General features: G+C 34.7%; 3 protein-coding genes across 3 annotated transcripts; 1 reads left to right on the forward strand and 2 right to left on the reverse strand.

The window, feature by feature from the left end:
- Nucleotides 1-4,456: 4,456 nt before the first annotated feature.
- Nucleotides 4,457-6,965, forward strand: LOC110739663 (heat stress transcription factor A-5-like). Its single transcript, XM_021920118.1, is given in 4 exon segments — nt 4,457-4,858; nt 5,531-5,665; nt 5,668-6,646; nt 6,649-6,965. Coding segments are annotated over 4 exon segments (1,461 nt in total). The 5' UTR covers nt 4,457-4,624; the 3' UTR covers nt 6,762-6,965.
- Nucleotides 6,966-7,742: 777 nt separating this feature from the next.
- LOC110739664 lies at nt 7,743-10,481 on the reverse strand. The gene is made up of 2 exons (XM_021920119.1): nt 10,126-10,481; nt 7,743-8,944 (listed from the first exon to the last, which is right to left on the reverse strand). Exons 1-2 carry the CDS (start codon nt 10,207-10,209, stop codon nt 8,222-8,224), a joined length of 807 nt encoding a protein of 268 aa, XP_021775811.1. The 5' UTR covers nt 10,210-10,481; the 3' UTR covers nt 7,743-8,221.
- Nucleotides 10,482-10,571: 90 nt separating this feature from the next.
- On the reverse strand, nt 10,572-12,287 carry LOC110739665 (protein ALP1-like). Its single transcript, XM_021920121.1, has 2 exons — nt 11,222-12,287; nt 10,572-11,138 (listed from the first exon to the last, which is right to left on the reverse strand). The coding sequence occupies exons 1-2, from the start codon at nt 11,352-11,354 to the stop codon at nt 10,696-10,698; spliced, it is 576 nt and encodes a 191-aa protein (XP_021775813.1). The 5' UTR covers nt 11,355-12,287; the 3' UTR covers nt 10,572-10,695.
- Between the last annotated feature and the right edge of the window lie 8,679 nt (nt 12,288-20,966).

Genomic DNA, 20,966 nt, shown 5'->3' on the forward strand with positions numbered 1-20,966 from the left:
ACCCAATAGTTACCAATACTAGTATGTTCTATGTGTAATTACATTACATGATCTTTGTCGACTTCATTATACCTTTACTAGTGTGATATTTTTAGGGGAATTTTATGATTAGATTTTTGGTCCAATTAGTAGGTAAAAAGTTTTTAAGTGACTAAAGTGTTGTACAACCATTCATTACAAACTCAAAGAATCAAATTCTTCTCAAAAAAAAAAAACTTTGTTGCAATTGATAGAGAGTCATATCATGATAGAATTACTCCATATATATCCTCAACATTCCATGAAATTATAGCAAAAAACGCATCTACAATTGCTTTGAATTTGTAATACAAGGCCTCTCTTTAGTAAACCAAATTTGACTTTTTATGATAAACAATTTTAAACTTTAACGCCGAATATATTTTGTTAAAATTTTTTTTAATTGGTTAAGTACTTGTAGTAAATTAATGGCTTAATTAAATATATCAAATTAACATACAAGCAATATCCATCATATCCATTCATACACAACCATTTCTAATGTGAATATACAAATTTAATATGCTTTTATTAAAAAATATTTGTATTAATTAATTTTTATCACTACAAAGTACAAACTCTATCTAGATGTTTGCGGCTTGAACTTATTCTTCTTCCACTTCCACTAATTTATATAAGCATAGATTCTTATGTATTTTTTTTTCAATTAATATGAGACATGTAGCCATAATTAGGAATAAAGATTTTTTTTATTTTTTTTAATCAAAGAGATGAATCCAATACTTTATTGTTTCATCAACCACTTTGGAAATAAAGTAATATGGAGGGAATAACACATAACACCAAAAATTATATTCTCGATATGATCGATTATCTCATGCATGCACCTACATACTCTTTATAAATACCGTACACTAGACAAGTATATTTCCTACACACCAAAAAAATTAGATCAGATTCCACATTATTTTCATTTCTTACTCCAAATTACAAGCAATTGATTATATTTACATTGTGAAATATGACATGGGGATGGGGATATGGGCATCATCAACACACATCACCATGGCAAGGCTCATATGGCTATGGTGGTAACCCATATGGTTATGGAGACTATCATCATGGAGGGCACCATGGTTATGGTCATCATGGTGGTCATCACCATGATTATTATGATCACGATCATCATCACCATCACGGTCATTATGATGATCATCACCACCATGGCCACCATCACCATGGTCATCACGACGGCCATCACCACCATCACCACGGCCATCATCATTATGATGATCATTGTTCATAAAACTCATTATTTGTATGAGGTTTTATGTAAGATATATGGCTAAACTTTGTTGCTATGCTTTTGTGAGATGAGTTTCAATTCTATGTATTAAAAGAGTAAAGATTTAAATTGTGAAATATGACATGGGGATGGGGATATGGGCATCAACACACATCACCATGGCAAGGCTCATATGGCTATGGTGGTAACCCATATGGTTATGGAGACTATCATCATGGAGGGCACCATGGTTATGGTCATCATGGTGGTCATCACCATGATTATTATGATCACGATCATCATCACCATCATGGTCATCACGAAGGCCATCACCACCATCACGACGGCCACCATCATTATGATGATCATTGTTCATAAAACTCATTATTTATATGAGGTTTATATGTGTAAGATATATGGCTAAACTTTGTTGCTATGCTTTTATGAGATGAGTTTCAATTCTATGTTAAAAGAATAAAGAATGCCCAACTATTATGTGTAACTTAGTTTGTAGTCTTTGTACTAGCTAGCTATATGATATTATGATGTACTCCTTATTTGTGTGTGTAATATTAGTAAGATTAACTTTTTATTTTATGATCATCAAATCCATATGAAATTTTCACTTAGCAATTTATTATGTTCCAATTATTCGAAGCTCGTCATTTCGTATGTTCCAATTATTCGAAGTTCGTCATTTCCTTATAAGCTAAGTGGCGTGGTACCTACGTACATAGCTAGTAATAAGTAGGACGTATTATAAGTTTTATATATTTTATACTCCGTAGAAGATAAAAAACCCATGTATATTGTATAGTAATACATGCATGTATCAATAAAAACATAATGGTATGATAACTTGGTAACTAATGAGTGTAAGTATGATTGATAATCTAATGAAGGACACCTTCTTAATAGGAACTCGGGATATCAAGTTGGTATTTAGAACCATGCATATTTTGTAAATTTCACTACCAATCCAATATAACTCCTAAATAGCCACATATTAAACAATACTCATTCTCATGACTTTATTATAGCCCTACTGAGAGATTTGTTTTGGCTTAGCTCCAAACTTACGTAAATGACATTGAGGGATAACCCACATATTCTCTTCAAAATTGGAAAAATTATCCGAAATTGGTCAAAAAGCATGGAGGCCTTTAGTTTTGGAAATTTAACGACTTTTTTGGACAAAAAAAAAAGGAGAGTTCGGGGTGTTTTGCATGACTCCACGACATCCAAGGAGGGCATTTGGGTGGTTGAACCATCCACTTCACCTCTAAACTGAAAAGAGGAAAATTTATAGTATTTTAGAAACAAAGAGTACCTGTAAAAAGCTTGGATAATAAATCTTGCTTTTATTTTTGTAAGAAAAAAGATAAATAGTTGCTAATGATCTCCCTATCAGATTCCCCAAAAAATAAAAAATAAAAATTATCAATTTCGAAAATTTAAGTCATTACCCGTAGCTCAATAGCCTCAATCATAATTTAAACACTATTCATATACTCTGATGATTAAAAAAAAAAAAAAAGATTCTACCTTGCTTAATTTTCGTTCGAGATAAATCGAGCACTTTGAAAAAAAATAAAAAAAATATCAATACTTAATCAATATTTAAACACTATTTATATACTCCCTTTGTGAGAGTCTGTCCCAATTGTTCTGAGATTTTCCCAATTTTTTGGGATTTTGATTTTCATCTATGGATAAGAATTTTATTTTTGGGGTTTTAACAATAATTGAGAAGGTGATTTGAATTCATATAGGTTTAGGGTTCGTCATCAACTCTACGATCAAAACATCAGCGCAGATTGCGAAGATCTCTACTTGGAAAGATGCGAAGACATCGAAAATCACTGCTCGCGTCAAGTTTGAAGCGGTGGAACGTGAGTTATGCCCGATATGCAAAGTAGTAATGATTTTGATGGTAAAAGTTATGTTCTTTTCTCTAGATCTGTGGTTTACAAATCTTTATTATTATTATTGTAGATGTCGTATGTCCATATATTAATGATACTATTATTCTAGTGTGTAAAAAAAAAGATTGGAGCCATGGCCAAGGGCAAAAGCTTCAAAGTTCAAGCAAACATTGCAACCTTTGCATTCAAAAAATAATCAAGACTTTTGACTTAACATGAATAACATCCACCATTTTGTCTTAAAAAAAAAGAAGTCAAAATCGACAACTTTGAACATAAAAATAGAAAACCTAAAAAAAAAAAAAAAAAAAAAAGAAAACAATTTATTCAACAAGAGCTCTTTCCCTCAATAATGCTCCCAAAAAATGTAATTCCATAAATGCAGCCATTCTTTTACAAATTCCCATTATATTGCCCACATCATCATCTAAGCATTAATTCGATTTTTGTTAATCCGGTTCAACCCAAAACCGCCATTTTAATTAGCGGTTTTCAAATGTGAAAAACCGCTAACTGAAGTAGCGGTTTTCCATTTTATGTAAATAAAAAAAAATTATTGAAATAAGCTATCAAATCTACTATAATCAAGGGACAAATTCAGAAGAACATATTGAAATTAAGCTATATGATTGATAATACTCCAAATTAAATCAAACTAAAAAAAATCAAATTTGAGCTATGATTGATAATACTTCAAATTAAATCAAACTAAAAAAAAATCAAATCTTATTTTTGTTAGATCTTACATACTGTAATTATAAAAAATCACATTATACATTATTAACCTAGTGGCGGAAAAGCTTGTGACGATGAGGTAGCGGTTCAGCTACGGTGGTGATGGCAGCGATGGCACAACGATGGTGGTGATGGCGACAGTACGTAACCCATAGCAGTGATTAAAATTTTAGGGTTAAGAGAGAGAATTGCAAGATAATCAATTTCCCAAACTTAATTTATCTATGTCCAAATTGATTCAAAAGCCCACCAACCAACAGGTTTTGAGGATGATAAGAAGCAATAGATAATGAAATTGTCAGATAAAATTTGAGAAGGATTAGCAATGGAGAATGATGGAACTTTGGTTTGAAACGCAGGAGAGAGAAAAAGATGATTGGCTTTTTATTTTTTTAAAATGTACTAGCATAATTATTATAAGGTGGAAACCGCTATTTTAAATAGCGGTTTAGCGGTTTTCCTATCTAAACCGCCATTTGAATTAGTGGTTTTGTGATAAAACCGGACAAAAAAATATAATCAATTAAACCGCTGACGTGAACAGTATATTTAGAATTGATAAAAATGTGGCTGTGTTTGTGGAATTACAACACTTCTCAACATTATTTCGGGAAAGCACTCATTCAACAACGACTCCTTTTCATTTTCTCTCTCCTCCTCCTCTCACTTCCTCTCTCCTCGACCTTCCACAGTTTCAGCCATGGAAACCTCAACTTCCGGCAATGGCGGCGGCGGCGGTGGCGGAGGTCCGGCGCCGTTTCTGTTCAAGACATACGACATGGTAGACGATCCGTCGACCAACGAGATCGTATCTTGGAGTGATTCCAACACTAGTTTCATCGTCTGGAATCCTCCTGAATTTGCTAGGCTTTTGCTTCCTACTTACTTCAAGCATAGCAATTTCTCCAGTTTCATTCGTCAGCTCAACACTTATGTAATTTTCTCTCAATTTTTTTTCGTTTTCTACTTTGATTAATTTGCTTAATTTTAGGTTTTTGATTCAACTATGTCGAATTTTGATAGGCTTGTTCTGTTTCTTATGTTGATGTTGATTAATTTGCTTAATCTTAGTTTTTGATTTATCTTTAGGAAATTTGTAGTTTTTGTTCTGTTTCTTATGATGATGTTAATTAATTTGCGTTAATCTTATTTTTGATTCATTTTTTAGGACTTTTGTAGTTTTTGTTCTGTTTATTAGGATGATGTTGATTAATGTGCTTAATCGTAGGTTTTTTAATCGTTTTTGAGGAAATTTGTAGTTTTTATTCAATTTCTTATGAATTTTATGATGATTGTTTATATTAATAGGTGTTGTTGAAGTGTTGATTGTGTTATTGTACTGGACTTTTGGTTATCTATGCGAATTTAAGAACTTGCTTGATTGTAAGATTAGTTCAGGAATTAATAGGCTGATTGAAAGCCAAACTTTGTTCTAAACGGTATTCCTGTAGCAATTGGTGTTATGGATGTTTAGTTATGGGAGGCAGTATGGGATCCATAGTAGGGGAAAAGATCACCCGATTGATTGTGTTGTCGAATGGCTTGTTCTCCCTGGTCTGAATAGGAGGGTCAATTCCTATAAAATACATTAATTTTTTTTTGGCAGGGATTTCGGAAGATTGACCCAGAAAAATGGGAATTTTTGAATGATGATTTTATAAAAGATAAGAAGCATCTCTTGAAAAATATCCACCGGCGAAAGCCCGTCCATAGCCACAGTCATCCTCCACCAGATCCAGAAAGAGAGTAGCATTTGAGGAAGAGATGGAAAAGCTCAATCGTGAGAAAAATGAACTTGATGCAAAAGTTTCAGGTTTCAATATGCACCATTGTGCGGCAAAGTCTCAACTTGAAGATGTCACGCTGCGACTTTGCGATATGGAGAAAAGGCAAGAGAAGCTAATTACCTACTTGCAAAAAGCAGTTCAAAATCCTGCTTTTGTTGAACATCTTTCTCAGAAAATAGATGCTATGGACCTCACGGCATATAACAAGAAGAGGCGGTTGCCCCGATCCGATCACTTCCTACCAGCAGGGGAGAATAATTTTGGGGACAACCAAAGCTTTTGCAGACCAGAGGTTGCTAATATTTATCAGCAAGATTTGTCGAATAAACTTAAACTAGAGCTGTCAACAGCTGTTTCTAAGATGAATTTGGTCTCAAATAGTACACATAGCTCAAATGAAGACTGGGCAAGTCCAACAAGGAGATCATCTGGGACAGACCCAAAAGATGCAGAATTGGGTATATGTACGCTGCCATTTGCCACAGAAACTTTCGATTTGTCAGACGCTGGAACATGCCTGGAATTTAAGATGGATGCTTCATTGTCGGACAAAGTTGGAGTAAAGGAATGTTCAGGTTTGCCATCTTTGCAGCAAAACATGGTGTCAGCAGAAGAATGTGATGTGATATGCTGCCAGTTGAATCTTTCATTAGCTTCTTCCCCTGTACAACTCAATCAAAATGCCTATTCAAGTAGAGCAACCCATATGGACGTGGATGCTAGTGGATCTCAAGGGACAAAACCTGATGCCAGCGGTAGTAATAGAGATGGACTGGGGGTGGCTTCAAAGAACAATCATCCAATTGGTAATGTTGCCAATTCCTCATCATCACAAGAGACTCGGAGTCATAACCAGGATCCTACTCCTGCTGCACCTGCCCGAGTAAATGACCACTTCTGGGAGCAGTTTTTGACTGAAAGGCCTGGAGCTTCAGATAAGAAGAGGCTTCTTCATGTTATAGGGCTCTACCTGGTGATGAGCAAGAAGACAGAGGGTCAAGCCATGGAATTTCCAGAAATGCAAAGAATTTGGGTAAGCTCACTCTTTGAGCTGCCACATTTATTATGAATAGGATTTGTATAGACAATTAACAGTTTTCATTCTGTTGAAATTATCCAGATCTATACGATTTAAACTACGCCAACCATAATTTAAGTTGAATCAACTAAACATTAAATGTTGTATTTTGTAAATAGTAATCTAATACGAGTAGTATACTGCTGAAATCTGATTGTTTCTTTTGATAACTGCTAGTTGCTCGGCTTGCTCATGCAATTAGCTTATCCTTGTTTTCCTCTTTACGCCTTTTAGTTGCAGACCTTGCAATGCATTAGTTATTGTTTTCTAGAATGCCAATTAAAATGTAGATTTCTGTAGTCTGTTTTTGATCATCGAATGTGCCAAATAGCTGAAAAAGCTTGCCATATTTTTATCCAAGTTCCCTAGAGTCGCCCATAAACACTCTAGATGGAAAGGTTCAAATATGTCATAAGTTTACAGGACTTGAGCCATTATTAGAAGCCTTTTACTTCCTTTCCTTATAGCTCCAGACCTAAATCCTACTGGAACTCCTCGTTTACCTCTGTTACCTACATTCGATACCCAACAAAACTAAACACTTCAAAGACCAGCCAAACGGCCCAAACCTTCATAAACTAGCCGAGCCTAACACTTGGACAAGTATCATCATCTAATAATTCACTAGCATCCCTATTATCGACCTGTATCGGAAGCTAGCAAAGCAGTAGGCTCACGACTGTAACAAGGCTCAGCCATTCTTGTCTTGTATAGATTTGGATCTGTTACAGCCGTTAATCAATTTTCAAAGTACCTGACAAAATATGCTTTTCAGTCTGCTTTTTCCCCCCTCTTCTTGTCCTTAAGCTGTAGGCTTGTGCAGTACAAAAACATTTGGTAGTGACTTAGTGAGCCGCTGAAGTTAGTCAAACATTAGTAGTAGTTTCTATCTCATCACTGTCTAGCTTCTGTTGACTTTTGTTGCTAATGGAGCTCACAAAGCTTTGCATATGTAATACAGTAAGACTGTTGAGAGTGGAAGTCATTTCAGCACCTTTAAAATGATTCCCACACTTTTAGGGGGTGTTTGGTATGGAGTTAGTATAGGAAACGGAATGGAAATAAATTAGGAGGGGAAAGGGTAACAAATAGTGTTACCCTTACTAATTGTTTGGTACATCAAAGGACACGGAAACAATTATTACCATTCCGTTTCCTCTTGTTTGGTATAACAAACGGAAATGAAAAATAAGAATGAAAAATACAATATTGTCTATGCTACATATTTTACGGTTAAAAAAAAGATAAAAACAAAATAAAATAACATGTATTGCTATATATATATATATAAAGCAAAGTTGGCACTCATTACTTATCCAAACATTGACTAATAATATGTTAATCATCATATGAATAATCCCAAGACATAACCTATATTGCTCAAGTTGCATATGTTCAACAAAAAAACAAAGACATGGCACACAACCAAATGCTACTTCTTCTTAAGAAGATCAATTGCATATTGTTTTTTCATATTAAATGGTGCTTGATAGAAGATGCGAAGCTTATGTTCTTCCGCCATGAGAATAGTAGCAACCTCTAAAGCTTCGGATGGAGAAATGCCATCTAACTTCATCACCTCGTCCAATACCTTGTTCACCTTTTCATCCATCCTTTGGTCACTTTCTTCCGCTTTAGACCATGCACTAGCCATAGTCCCGAGATTAACATTGATATTTTCAAATATCTTCCCAAAATTGTTGGAAACATCATGGAAAGAGGCCACCAAATCATCATCATCATTCCTACACAAACTCTTCAAATTTACCTTGTTCTTTCCTTTCACCTTAGTCTCCTTCGCCTTTGTAGAGCGTTTTCCGGATTGAGTAGTAGAATCACTTGCGGTAGAATGAATTGTAGAAGCCTTCACTTTTGCCATTTTTGAAGGAGTTATATGATCATCCTCTATCTTCATGGGGCGTTTTCCGGATTGACTTGTAGAAGAATAAGTGTCCGAATGAATAGAATTCACATCATCTTCTTCATCACTCTCGACATTGGATGGTTGCTTATCAATCTCTTGATCCATTTCTTCTATAGCATCAACAAACGACTCACTTGCATCTCCGGTAGCTTTGTCTATTGCGTAGATCTCCGCAAGAGTTTCATAGTGAATGAATGGAACTCCAAACAACCCTTTAGCTTTCTTATGAGTCTGCCATATAAGAGAATGCAACAAGTCAAAACATGAAAATCAAAACTGAATCATGCAACTGATAAACTTGCAAAAACAGCCAAAAGCAACTACAGCCACACATACACTCACTAAAACAGCCACACAACAGATTAATATTTACAGCCGCAATTAGGCCACAAATTTGAGCCATGTAACACATCAAAATCGCATCATACTTGTTAGCAACAAAGGATGTAATAGAGTAGTTGCATTTCAACAAAAAAAAAAAAGAAAGAAAGAATTCAGTAAAACTATCTAACACAACCTCAAAATATGTAAACGTGATGGCTGATAGTCAAACACAAAGTTCTAACTTGTAACTAATAAACATCTCTAATTTATATCCCTGTAGTGCACTATGAAGGTAGGAGCAATACCATAACTCTTATCATAAGTGTATTTACTGAAATGCTCAGTCAATTTAGTTAGCCTTATTATGGACTAGTAAATAAGTTCTACCAAATCTACGGTTGAAATTAGTATGTTTTAGCCACTAAAGTCAAATACGAGTATACGACCTATTATTTAGGACAAATGTCTCTAAAAATGAACAAAGTATAAAAACCAAGTATTAAATTTTCTACACAATGTGTATCCAAAAAAAAGATACTAGACCTAGGTCTAACACAATGTATGAAATTTGGCTATGAATTGATCATTTCATCAGCAGCCACCCTCCCCTCCTTCCCCCCTCTTATTCAGCTCGAGGAATTCAACCAACATATACCATTGACTCATTGATCAGATTGATACAAATGCAGAAGAGGTAATAACTTGGTTAACTCAGATGATAAGCTAATGCTGCAGAATATTACCTTCTTTGACCTGCTGCCCCTAACCCTAGCTGAACACCTACCCCTCTCCCCCTATCACCTATTCTAGACAGAAACTATTCTAGATCATTTACATGACATGAAACACCAATATCAAGCAGCATATTATGACAGAATCAGAAATTTAATTGACAACTTGATTAATGCAGAAGCAGTGGCAGTGAGTTAACAACAATTACAGAAGACTAAAGAGGGTGCAGACTACATATGAACTCTGGTCATATGAATTGTCCAGCAGCAGTTCTACAGATTGGCCGCCTTTAATAGCATTACAATCTTCAGAAGAAGAAAAAAATGAACAAAGAGGAATGAAATAGCAGTTCATACCTTCACCCATTCATCGTACACGGCCTTGTCTACTTGCAACAATTTCTTTTCAGCATCCCATCCAAATCCTGAGGTGGATAGCATTTCTGCAAATGCACTATATTTCTCCGACTAATGCTTGATCCTCGACTCAATGTGGGGAACCGCTCTCAAGCCACAATTAGGAAGTACACCATTGATCATCTCTTCCAACTTATTCATGTAACCATTCTTAAATCCATTCTCACACTTCCACTTCGGATCGCAACTCAACTCATGCAAATATCTTATTAGAACCGCATCTTCTTCATACGTCCAATACCTTTTATTTTTACCTCTTCCTCGATTGCTAGTCTCCATCCTAAACAAATTGTAGATTAGAAGGTAGATTAGAAATGAACATAACATAAGGTAGATTAGAAATAAACAGAGCAGAAGGCAGATTAGAAATGAACAGAACAAAAGGCAGATTCAAAGTGGCAGTGGCTTCAAAATGAACAAAAACAGAAAATACACCTATATATATAATGTAATCGAAGGGGAAAAAAAATCATACATTTTTTGCTATTGACCATGTCTACCTCTCGCCCTTCAATCATTAAACATATCTTGGGCTAATTTGTTTCTAAAATTGGTCCAATGATCCGAAGTAGCAACACTTGTAATAAATTCCCTTTCATCATCGGAATCACTTTCGGAATCATCATCGGATTCATTTAATTCATCTTCGTTTATATCATCCGTAGGCATGAATTTTCTAATTAGATTATGCAATAAGCAACAAGCCATCACGATACGTCCATGAGTTCTTATAGGGAAAAATGAAGGACTTCTAAGAATACTCCATCTTCCTTTAAGTAGGCCAAAACATCTCTCAATCACATTTCGCGCCCTAGCATGTTTCATGTTATAGAACTCCTCGGCACTTTCGGGTTGTCGATCCGTCCATTCTTTTAAATGGTATCTTTGACCTCTATATGGAGCAAGAAAGCCCTCACAATTTGTATATCCCGCATCAACCAAATAATAATTACCTTCAAAGTTATTAATGAAAAGGATTACTACCTACCAAAACTAACAAAACTTATACACTCACAAAAGAATGAGCTTCACTTACCTCGAGGTACCCTAAAACCGTTTGGTCTAGAGAGAGCATTGCGAAGTACACGCATATCATGGGCCGAACCTTCCCAACCAGGAAGAACATAAATAAATTGCAAATTGGGTGCACAAACACCCAATACATTCATAGCAATTGTTCCTTTTCTTGTTCTATACTTTGGTCGTTCTTGTGAAGGCACATTTACATTAATGTAAGTCCCATCTAATGCCCTTAAACAATTCTACAAAAATAAGAAAAAAATATGACTTACAAACAATCAAAAATAAGAAAATCCTAGCAAAATTTAGGGGTTTAGAAAAGACCAATACCTTGAAAAATTTCCACCTTTCATCTTCACAATCATTCAATATTGGTGTGGGATTGTAAAGTAATACTTCGTGTAATTTGAGAAAAGCCCTTAGACAAAGGTGAAATTGTCGGCTCATGGTTTCTCCACTTCTGAAGAAATATTGTCCAATAGACCTATTCTTCTTATGGTGAGCCAACGTGTATAAAATTCATGGCTACGATCTCTTGAAGCGACATATTTTTTGTTCCACTCAAACCCCCAATGTCTCTAAGCATCTCACAAATAATATTGAAAGTTCTTCTATTAACGCGAAGCTCACTCTTGCATTTCACATCACTCTCTCTGTAAAGCCCTCTCAAAACTAACATTCGTAGCAACTTTTTGTTTCTTTTTCTTTCTTTCAATTGAACACCCTTTATTGTAACAACACACATCATATGCCATATCCAATACATCATCAAAATAATAATAACCATTGAAATAACTAGTTGTATTTGTTTTAGCTTTTTCTTCCTTATGGAACGCATAAGCCGAGGCATTGTAGAAACCTTGAAAAATTAGTCCAAAAAATATACAATAGGATCAATATATTACCCATCAAAAACCATTAAAATACAAGAAACAGAGAAAATAAATCGCAATTGAACCCGATAAACAGCAAAACAACAGCAATCAACAAAGAATGCTCCACCAATCACGTAGATTAGCAAATAAAACATTGTAATTATATCAATATCTAGTTAATCAACAAAGAATGCTCCACCAATCACGCAGATTAGCAAATACAACATTGTAATTATATCTAAATCAAAGTCATTGATATTGTCGAGCGAGTATAGCAATAATTAACAATTATAGCAATAATAGCAATATATAATTATATACCATCAAATTCAGCAGAAAATCAACAAAAGATAAAAAAAAATTCAATCGAACAAGCAAGTAAAGAATTCAAACCAGAAACGGCAAAATTGATATTGAATGAACCCTAGAAATTGAACGAGAGAAATGAAGATAGCAAACCTGATAATTTTTGAAGATTTGCAGTAGAAAATTGAAAATTTAGGAGCAAGATCTGGAGAATTGCAGCTTTCCTTGTAGAATCGTCGAACAATTTTGGGAATTTTCAGATAATCGAGCGAGCGAAGAGGAGAGAGAAGAGTTTTCTTTATTTTTTTGTGTTAGAGGGAGGAAAGAGAATCTGATTCCTCACTTATTACAGCGGAAACAATTGGGTGGAAATGGTTACCACTTACTAACGGTTTGTGTTACTTTAGTCCGTAACCAAACACAATGTAACGTAAAAACTAACATGATTCCGTTTCCACCCCTTTAAAAACCTATACCAAACACCCCCTTAAATTGTGAGCGGAGTTGGAACAACTCTAAAAGTACCCGAAATGGTGCTGATGGCCATGCTCTCCCTTTCGAGGTTGAGCATGTCATGCGCGTAGGAGTCATAGGAGCACTGTTTTAGCTACTCTTAGATGCAATGTATTTCAAGCTTAAAGACGTACTCAATTTTTTATGGGTTGCCACTTGCTATATAGCCTAAATTATAATCAAGGAATAATCTATGGATTATTTTTTATAATCTTCCAAATTTTATACTGAATAGCTTGCTGTCAGCCACCTATTATCATATAATAATTACTATCTAATCATAATCACATACATGGACAACTAACAATTTGCAATAAAAAATATCCAATTTTCACTTCCACTACAAACATTATTCACAATCTATATTCATAACTTTATTTCTTTTAACATCACTCGCCGCCTTCTATGGAGAAACAAAAGCCTCACTTCCTCCTAGTCACCTTCCCGGTGCAAGGCCACATCAATCCGGCCCTCCAATTCGCCAAGCTGCTCCTACGAGCTGGGGTCGATGTCACCTTTATCACCGCTACCTCTGCCCACCGATTCCTTAAAAAGGCCACGGTTCCTAAGGGTATAAACTTCACCACGTTTTCTGGTGGGTATGGCGATAGTTTTAAGGTCGCCGATGCAGATATACTGAACTACCTCTCAACGTTTCACCAGCGCGGGGTTGAGGCCTTATCGGAGTTCCTTGACAAGAGTGTTGTCAAGGGTAAACAAATTACATGCGTGGTGCACACAATCATACCTTGGGCCGCCGAGGTGGCACGTAAGTTTCACGTGCCATCTGCGCTCCTTTGGGTTCAACCTGCCATGGTTTTTAATATCCGTGCGGTAGTCAGGAAATTTAATCAGTGTTTCTGTTTTTTCGTTCGCAATCAGGTTATTCGATTTTTCCTACGAGGCGAACCTAAATACGACATTAAAACGTCAATGCATATGTAAAATTGCCAAATTAATCAAAAGAATACGATTCAAGAATCTTTCAAGTCTCATCCACTTATCTTAATTAAATACCGATCACTCAAATCAATAAATAACCAAGAATCCTCCCCAGTGGAGTCGCCAAATTGTAGGCTTCATTCGAAGCGCGCTTACCTAAGCATGTTGTGAATATGTTTTGCAATCATAGGAAGTGGGAATTGACATATACGATTAAGGACAAGGAAAGTAGGGAGCCGCCAACAAGTTCTTAAGAAACTTGTAAACCGTTCACGGATCATTAAAAGGCAACCACGAATAAGGGACAACGATAGGCAACAACAATTGACCAGTGAAGGTTACACCCCATTCATAATCCATGAGATTACTAACTCCATATGGTTCAGAACCACGAAAGGAGGACCGGGGATGATGTTACGAAGTGAGTCATGGAGTTACATTCGCCCGTATTGGCCTCTACTCGATTCTTATTGTGAAAAGTAATTCATGCGATCTCAAAGGCATACAAACAAAGATTCAATTTGCTCCAAACTATTATTAAGCTAAGTTGGTTGAACGTTAATGCAACATATAATTCTAAAATATTAGCGATCACTTTGATTAAACAATAAGATTAAAAAGGAACCTAAACCGGTCGTCCAAATTATCTTATTAATCGTTATATTCAATTACATATTCCCTTTAACATGCAATATGGTGATCAATAAATATAATAAAAATAACATCAACATTGGAAGCAATTAACCATAACGATTAGTATATGACAAATATAACAAAAATCGTTAGAAATATAATAGGAACAAAAGGAACATGATTCCTTACTTTGATTGCATTTGCTTGCAACTATAAAACAATAAACGTGGGCGTTAGTAACTTCAAGGAAGATAATAAACAACAATGAAAATTAAATTAAATAAAAGTAGAGTTGATTTGGGGCCAAACCCACAAACAGTTCCACCTTTCACGCCTTGGTTTAATTGTGGAACTTCGTGTATGGTACAGACTCCGGGGCGTGCTTAAAAGTATGTATGGTGAAAGAATAGGGAAGGCTAGTGTTTAGGCTAAAGCATAAGAGAGAAAGAGAGAATGATTTTTGGTGCCCCAAAACTAATAAATCAACCTCGTATTTATATAACAAATGAGTAGGGTGATGCACGAAACCCTAGAAATGAAAAGCGTCGCGGAGAAAACCCTAGAAATTTCCGTGTTACAGCGCAAATTTCCGTGACATGGCAAAATCTGCCGTGGCGCGGCAAACAGGTTTTCCTGAATTCGGTCTAAAGTCATTTTATCTTTTTATTAAGTATTAAGCACGTGATAACTTAGGCGTCGTTTTAGTGTTACGGACTTATTTAGGGTTTAATATTTATTAATCGGGCTTAATTAATAAATATAACAAAGTGGATTAAAGTGGTTTGGGTTGAAATGTGAGTTGGACTAAGTTTGAATAAATGTTTAGATTGATTTGTGGACTGAATATGTTTGACTAAATATGGATTTTAAGCACTTCCGAGATTAAATTCTCGACCTGACCAATAATGGCGGTGAAAGGTTGTTCATTATTGGGTTTGGTTTTGGGGAGACATTTTTAGATGTCTACACGTAGTCATTTGGACGCTTTCGTAGTGTTTGGAGTTGATTCGGATGATATTTGGATGGAAGTCGATGAGTTTAGTTTATTTATCAAAGATCCCATGTTCGTGGATGTTGATTTTGATTATTGTGTGCATGGAAAATGAACATAGCGTTCACAAGGGTCACTATGTGCCTTTTCGAATTGAATTTGAGTTGAATTTAAACGATGATGAACCATATGTCAAAACTAACCCTTGTCTACTCTTTTGATCATAACTTGAATTCTAGAGATTGTATTGGAGTGATTCAAGTTGTGCTAGAAACTAGACTTGAAGGGTTTTCCAACGATAGGCCACACGTCTCAAGAAGCCTCCTAAAACAGAATTTATGGCCGTTTTAATTCGAGCAATACAGTCAGCTACCTGCAGGATTTGTTACGAGCCTATCCCGCGCCCGCACGAAGCGCCCAACACTACTACTAGCTTGCAGCTATGCCTGCGACTGTGGGTTTCAGCTAGTGAACAGCAGCACGTATGCAAGGAGCATTATTCCATTGTCTTTGGCCCTCGATTCCATCGAGCATCTTCATGTCACGTCATCTGTTATCATCCAATAGTATTGCAACTTATGTAAATATTATATCTTATTTAATTTCTTTATTTATCTTTAGATTGGAATTGAGGATTTTATAAATACTCCAAGGGATTTTTATTTTTCCCTTATGCCTTTTATGCCGTTTATTTGCCTTTTATTTTGTACGTTCGTTGTAGATTTCTCTTGAACCCTAGTTTCTCATGGCATCTCCATGGATTCTTCCATGGATGATTATTGGGTTTATTATTTTAATTTTATTGTGGTATTTTTATTTCTATTTATTTCTTTTAATTATGTTTTATTCCTTAGATCTAGTCTTAATTGTTCCATGTTTGAGTAGTTTTATTTCTAGGGTTTGGGAATCCATGTTTTTACTATGAATCTTGATTGATATTATTTATATTTAGATTATTGATTTATCTAATTGATAGTGTTTTATGGTTAATCTTGCAACCAGATCAATTGTTTGATTAATTTATTGTTAATAAGAGTTTGTATCGAAAGATCTTACTTTTAGATGCTTACCTACAATTAGCTATTATGATTATGTTAGCGACCGAACTACATATGTTGAATTGAGAGCATTAAGACCCGACCGTAGGCTTAGCAATAGCTCTAGATACTTGATTGATTGAATTATTATTAATATTTCGATAGATTTAGAACTATAAGCATGGTGAACCATAACCCTAGGTTTTTTTTTTTTTTTTTATTATTATAATTTTTTTTATTGATTTTTACACTTTCTATCCCAATTTCATGACATAATTTAGTTTCTCCAAATTCTTAGAGGTTAGATTAAATACCTTCTCTCTGTGGATTCGACCCTACTTACCCTACTACATTGTTAGTTGGTTTTGTTAGGAATTTATCTTTGACAGGTGTACGACAACCAATCAATACACAAATTAATATACTTCCTCCATTAACAGTTATTTGCAACAAAGGGAGTCTACGCGGACTCCTTGGCAAAACTTCTTAAACATGATTATTGAAAGTTATGGACATGTAATTAACTATTAATCAAATTAAAAAAAAAAGCAATTACAATTAAACCAAAACCACCACCACACGCCACCTGAAACCACCAACCATGCCACCCAGAACCCACGAACCACCACCCACGTCACCCACAAATCACCGAAACCACCCACAAACCACCGAAATTCACCTAAGAACCACGAAAACCACCCAAAAACCACCAGATTTGAAACCCAAAAACCAAACCCACCCACGAAACAGCCACCCGCGAACCACCAATAACCACGAAATAGCCAGCCACAAACCACCAACACCCACGAAATAGCCACCCACGAACCACCAACACACACGAACCACCAACACCCACGAATCACCAACACCCACGAAGTAACCACCCACCAGATCTACCGAACCCACCCACAAACCACCAACAACCACCCACGAACCAAATGAGAGATGAGAAATATAATCTAAAGTAGAAATGAGGGATGAGAAATGAAGAAGGAGATGAGAGACAAAGAAGGAAGAAGACGATGAAGGGAGAGATGTGGATGGAGGAGAGAGATGAAAATGGAGAAGAGAGATGGTGGGGAGATGGATGAATCAGATTTTTTTTGGGGAAAAGTTTAGATGATTAAGTTAGATTAGAATTATAATAATTTGTAGTTATGTGTTAATAATTTTTAAATGAGGGTATTTTGGTCATTTTACCAGAAAAAAGTTACTATATTAGGAAAGAAATAATTTTGCTGCAAATAATAGTTAGCACCCTTTTTTGGTATATGTTGCAAATAACTGTTAACGGAGGTAGTACGTATTTCGCTCAACATGACCTACTTCATGGAGCAAGAGATCAGATGAATAGTATCTTCTTAAAAGCTTTCATGGAGGATAAAGAAGAAATACAATGAAGGAGATACAACACCCTCCTTCTCACAAATCTCTCAAGTGGGGTTGCATATCTTGACTTGAATAGCTAGTGGGGTTGCATATCTTGACTTGAATAGCTAGGCTCATCGTACTTCTAATTATCCGCCCAATGGTTTCTTATATATATAATATAAGGAAAACTTAAAGAAAGAAGAAACCCTAAGTTATTCCCCAAAAATTAACATTATTAGTTCTCATGAGCATAACAGATATTAGAAAACTAAATCAAGATATAAACCAAAATTTAAGTAAAGAGGAGCCCAGGCCGGCAAAATTCTCATCAGAATCTTTTTATTTGATTGTTATTTGTAAAATGATCATCTCGTTTCAAATTGGTGTTAGGCTTATGACTAGTTATTTGAAAACTCTTGACATTAAACAAGCTATCACATGTAAGTTTGCAACTTGAATCACCTCAAGATCACTTTTTAGATTTAGAGATACATGCATCTGAAGTCATCTAATCCATTCACCATCTTTTTTAGATTATAAGTCACAAAATAACAAGGAATAATTTACATGTGTGTTGTTCCACATCGATAAGAAGAAAACGAGAGATAAATGACTAATTGGGTTGCACACGCCATGAGTGTCCATTTTATATGTCAAAGGAGGTTTCACCTCAAAACCATATGACAATGAGAGGAGTAGCCTCTTAGCCTTATAAAGTGGACACAACTTTCTCTTTTCTTCAATGTGGAATACACATCTCAATACTTCTCTTTACTTTTACACTCTTTCAATATGGGACAACGTATACTTCCACTCATATGCGGGTTTGCTCATAAGCTCAACATTCCATACGAAACTATGCACTGTTAAATTTACTCCTGCATACGATTACATTTTTGCAAACCCATAGAAGATCTATGGAGAATTTACACTTGGTTACGAAAAAAATATACAAATGAACATATTGACGTATCATAAGCAAATGAGACAAAATGGCAAAATGCATGATTGCTTCTATTTTCCAACTAACATATATAAATTTTCTTATAATAAAAATAATTCGTGGAACTCAGCACATCACAAATGGTATAATTGATGGGTCCTAATGTAATTATAATCCAAAAATGATATCAACGATAGAGGATTAATTGAAGGCAAGTGTGTGTACAAAATATGATTCAAATAGTTTGAAGATTGATCAATCAATTAGAATTCCAAACTCCAAAAAACATGTAGAAAATGACTTAGCTTAATAATAGTGTACTAGTGACACATGCATTGTTCTATAATAGTGCACAAAACTTCATAAATAATAAAGTATTAGGGTTAAACTTAGATTTTGTATGGTCCAATTACTATCAACTATCACGTGACATGCATAAAATATGTGGACTAGGAATATTTAATTTGTTAAATATTTTTGCATATATGTTAACATATTACACCTGAAGTTGACAAAGGTTGGTAGTCGTCCAAACCTAATTGTGGAAATTGTTATATACAACCAAAGAAATGTGACTATTGATTAGGTTTCAATTGCTGTTTGGATTTTATATGCATGGTTGGTGTTATGAGTCTTAGAGATAGGGAGAATGTTGAATAATATTTATGTGAAAAAATACTGATTATGCATCGTAAAAATCTTTGAATATATGCTTTTTTCTTGTTGATTTTAGAAGGATATTATTTTTGTTTTTAAGTCGAGTTATAATGTTTGATATCCAAAAGATAGAACAATAGTAACTAGTAGGATAAGTACATTGAATTTGTATGCGTACAATACAATAATTTATTGGGACATAGAAAATAAGCAATGGCAAAATAACATGAGGAAACATGTGTACATGTCCAAAGTATGTAAGCGACATTATCACAAATTGACATTTTTACTATTGTTGTTCTATCACATGTATCATCAGAATGAAAGTGGATTCCAATAAGGTTTCACTTAGTGATTAAAACTACTTAGATTCAAGAAGTATAGATGCAAGTTACGACCTTCTATAAGAATGCAAAATTAATTCTGTTTTTTCATTAAACAGAGGCCACACTTCAGCATTTGGCGGCCAAAATTTCAACAATCATTGAACTCTGATCTATACATCGTATGGGGTATATAGAATCAATTTTTCTGTACATATAGTATGTACGTAGTATACAAACATAAAATGTTTACCCTCTCTCACTTTTCTTTTCTCTCTTTTTTTTTTAGAAAAAAAAAAAAAAATCTTACAAATTTTCTTTTCTCTTACATAAAGATTTTTTTCTTATTCTTCTTTCATTGATTGGATAAACTTATTAGATTGCCATTTGCCAATACCACCTAGACATAAAAGAAACACTTCTCATACTCGATAAGATATTCCATACATTTTTTTTCCTGTTTCAACTCATGCATCAAACGGGCTTAAAACCTAGGTGGTACAAAACTATTTTTTTGTTGTATAAAGTTTTGATGGAAATGTAATTTTGTCTCAAGTATTGGCATGGTACCATCCTTTAAGTTTCTAATTCACTTAGTAAGTTTGCGACCAACATTTGTAAAAACTTACAACCAGTGAAAATAGTACAAATATTTTTGCACTATTACTAACAAGCTACCAAACAGGCTGTAAAAATTTAGAGAAACTTATCAATCCTGTGAAAATAGCACAAATAATAATGATTTGATGTGTTCTTGACATTGTAATGCCCATGATAATAAAGAGAAAATACAAGTTTATTTTCATGATAAACTTATTAATATTTATCTATTGGCATTTTTATGAATAAATTAACAACTTTTATCAAACGCGGGTCTCACAAATGTTGTTCATTTACGAAAATCCTATGTTGACTCGGATATTTTATTAATCTATTTATAAAAATACAACTAGATAAACGATTTTTGTTTACCGTGAAGATTAATTGGGGCTACCTCGATAATAAATGTCAAGTAAAAAATTGAAGCTCTAAAATGCCCACATTTAAAATAAATTTCCTAATTTTTTTTAATGGACATGGCCACTTTGTTCGTAATTGGGCTTAATTTAGAAGCTAATAAAGCCTTAATCTTCTGCTAAAGCATAGTTATCAGCAAACAGATGATAATGG

The sequence above is a fragment of the Chenopodium quinoa genome, unplaced genomic scaffold (genome assembly GCF_001683475.1).
Source record: "Chenopodium quinoa cultivar QQ74 unplaced genomic scaffold, ASM168347v1, whole genome shotgun sequence".
In the NCBI taxonomy this organism is placed as follows: domain Eukaryota; kingdom Viridiplantae; phylum Streptophyta; class Magnoliopsida; order Caryophyllales; family Amaranthaceae; genus Chenopodium; species Chenopodium quinoa.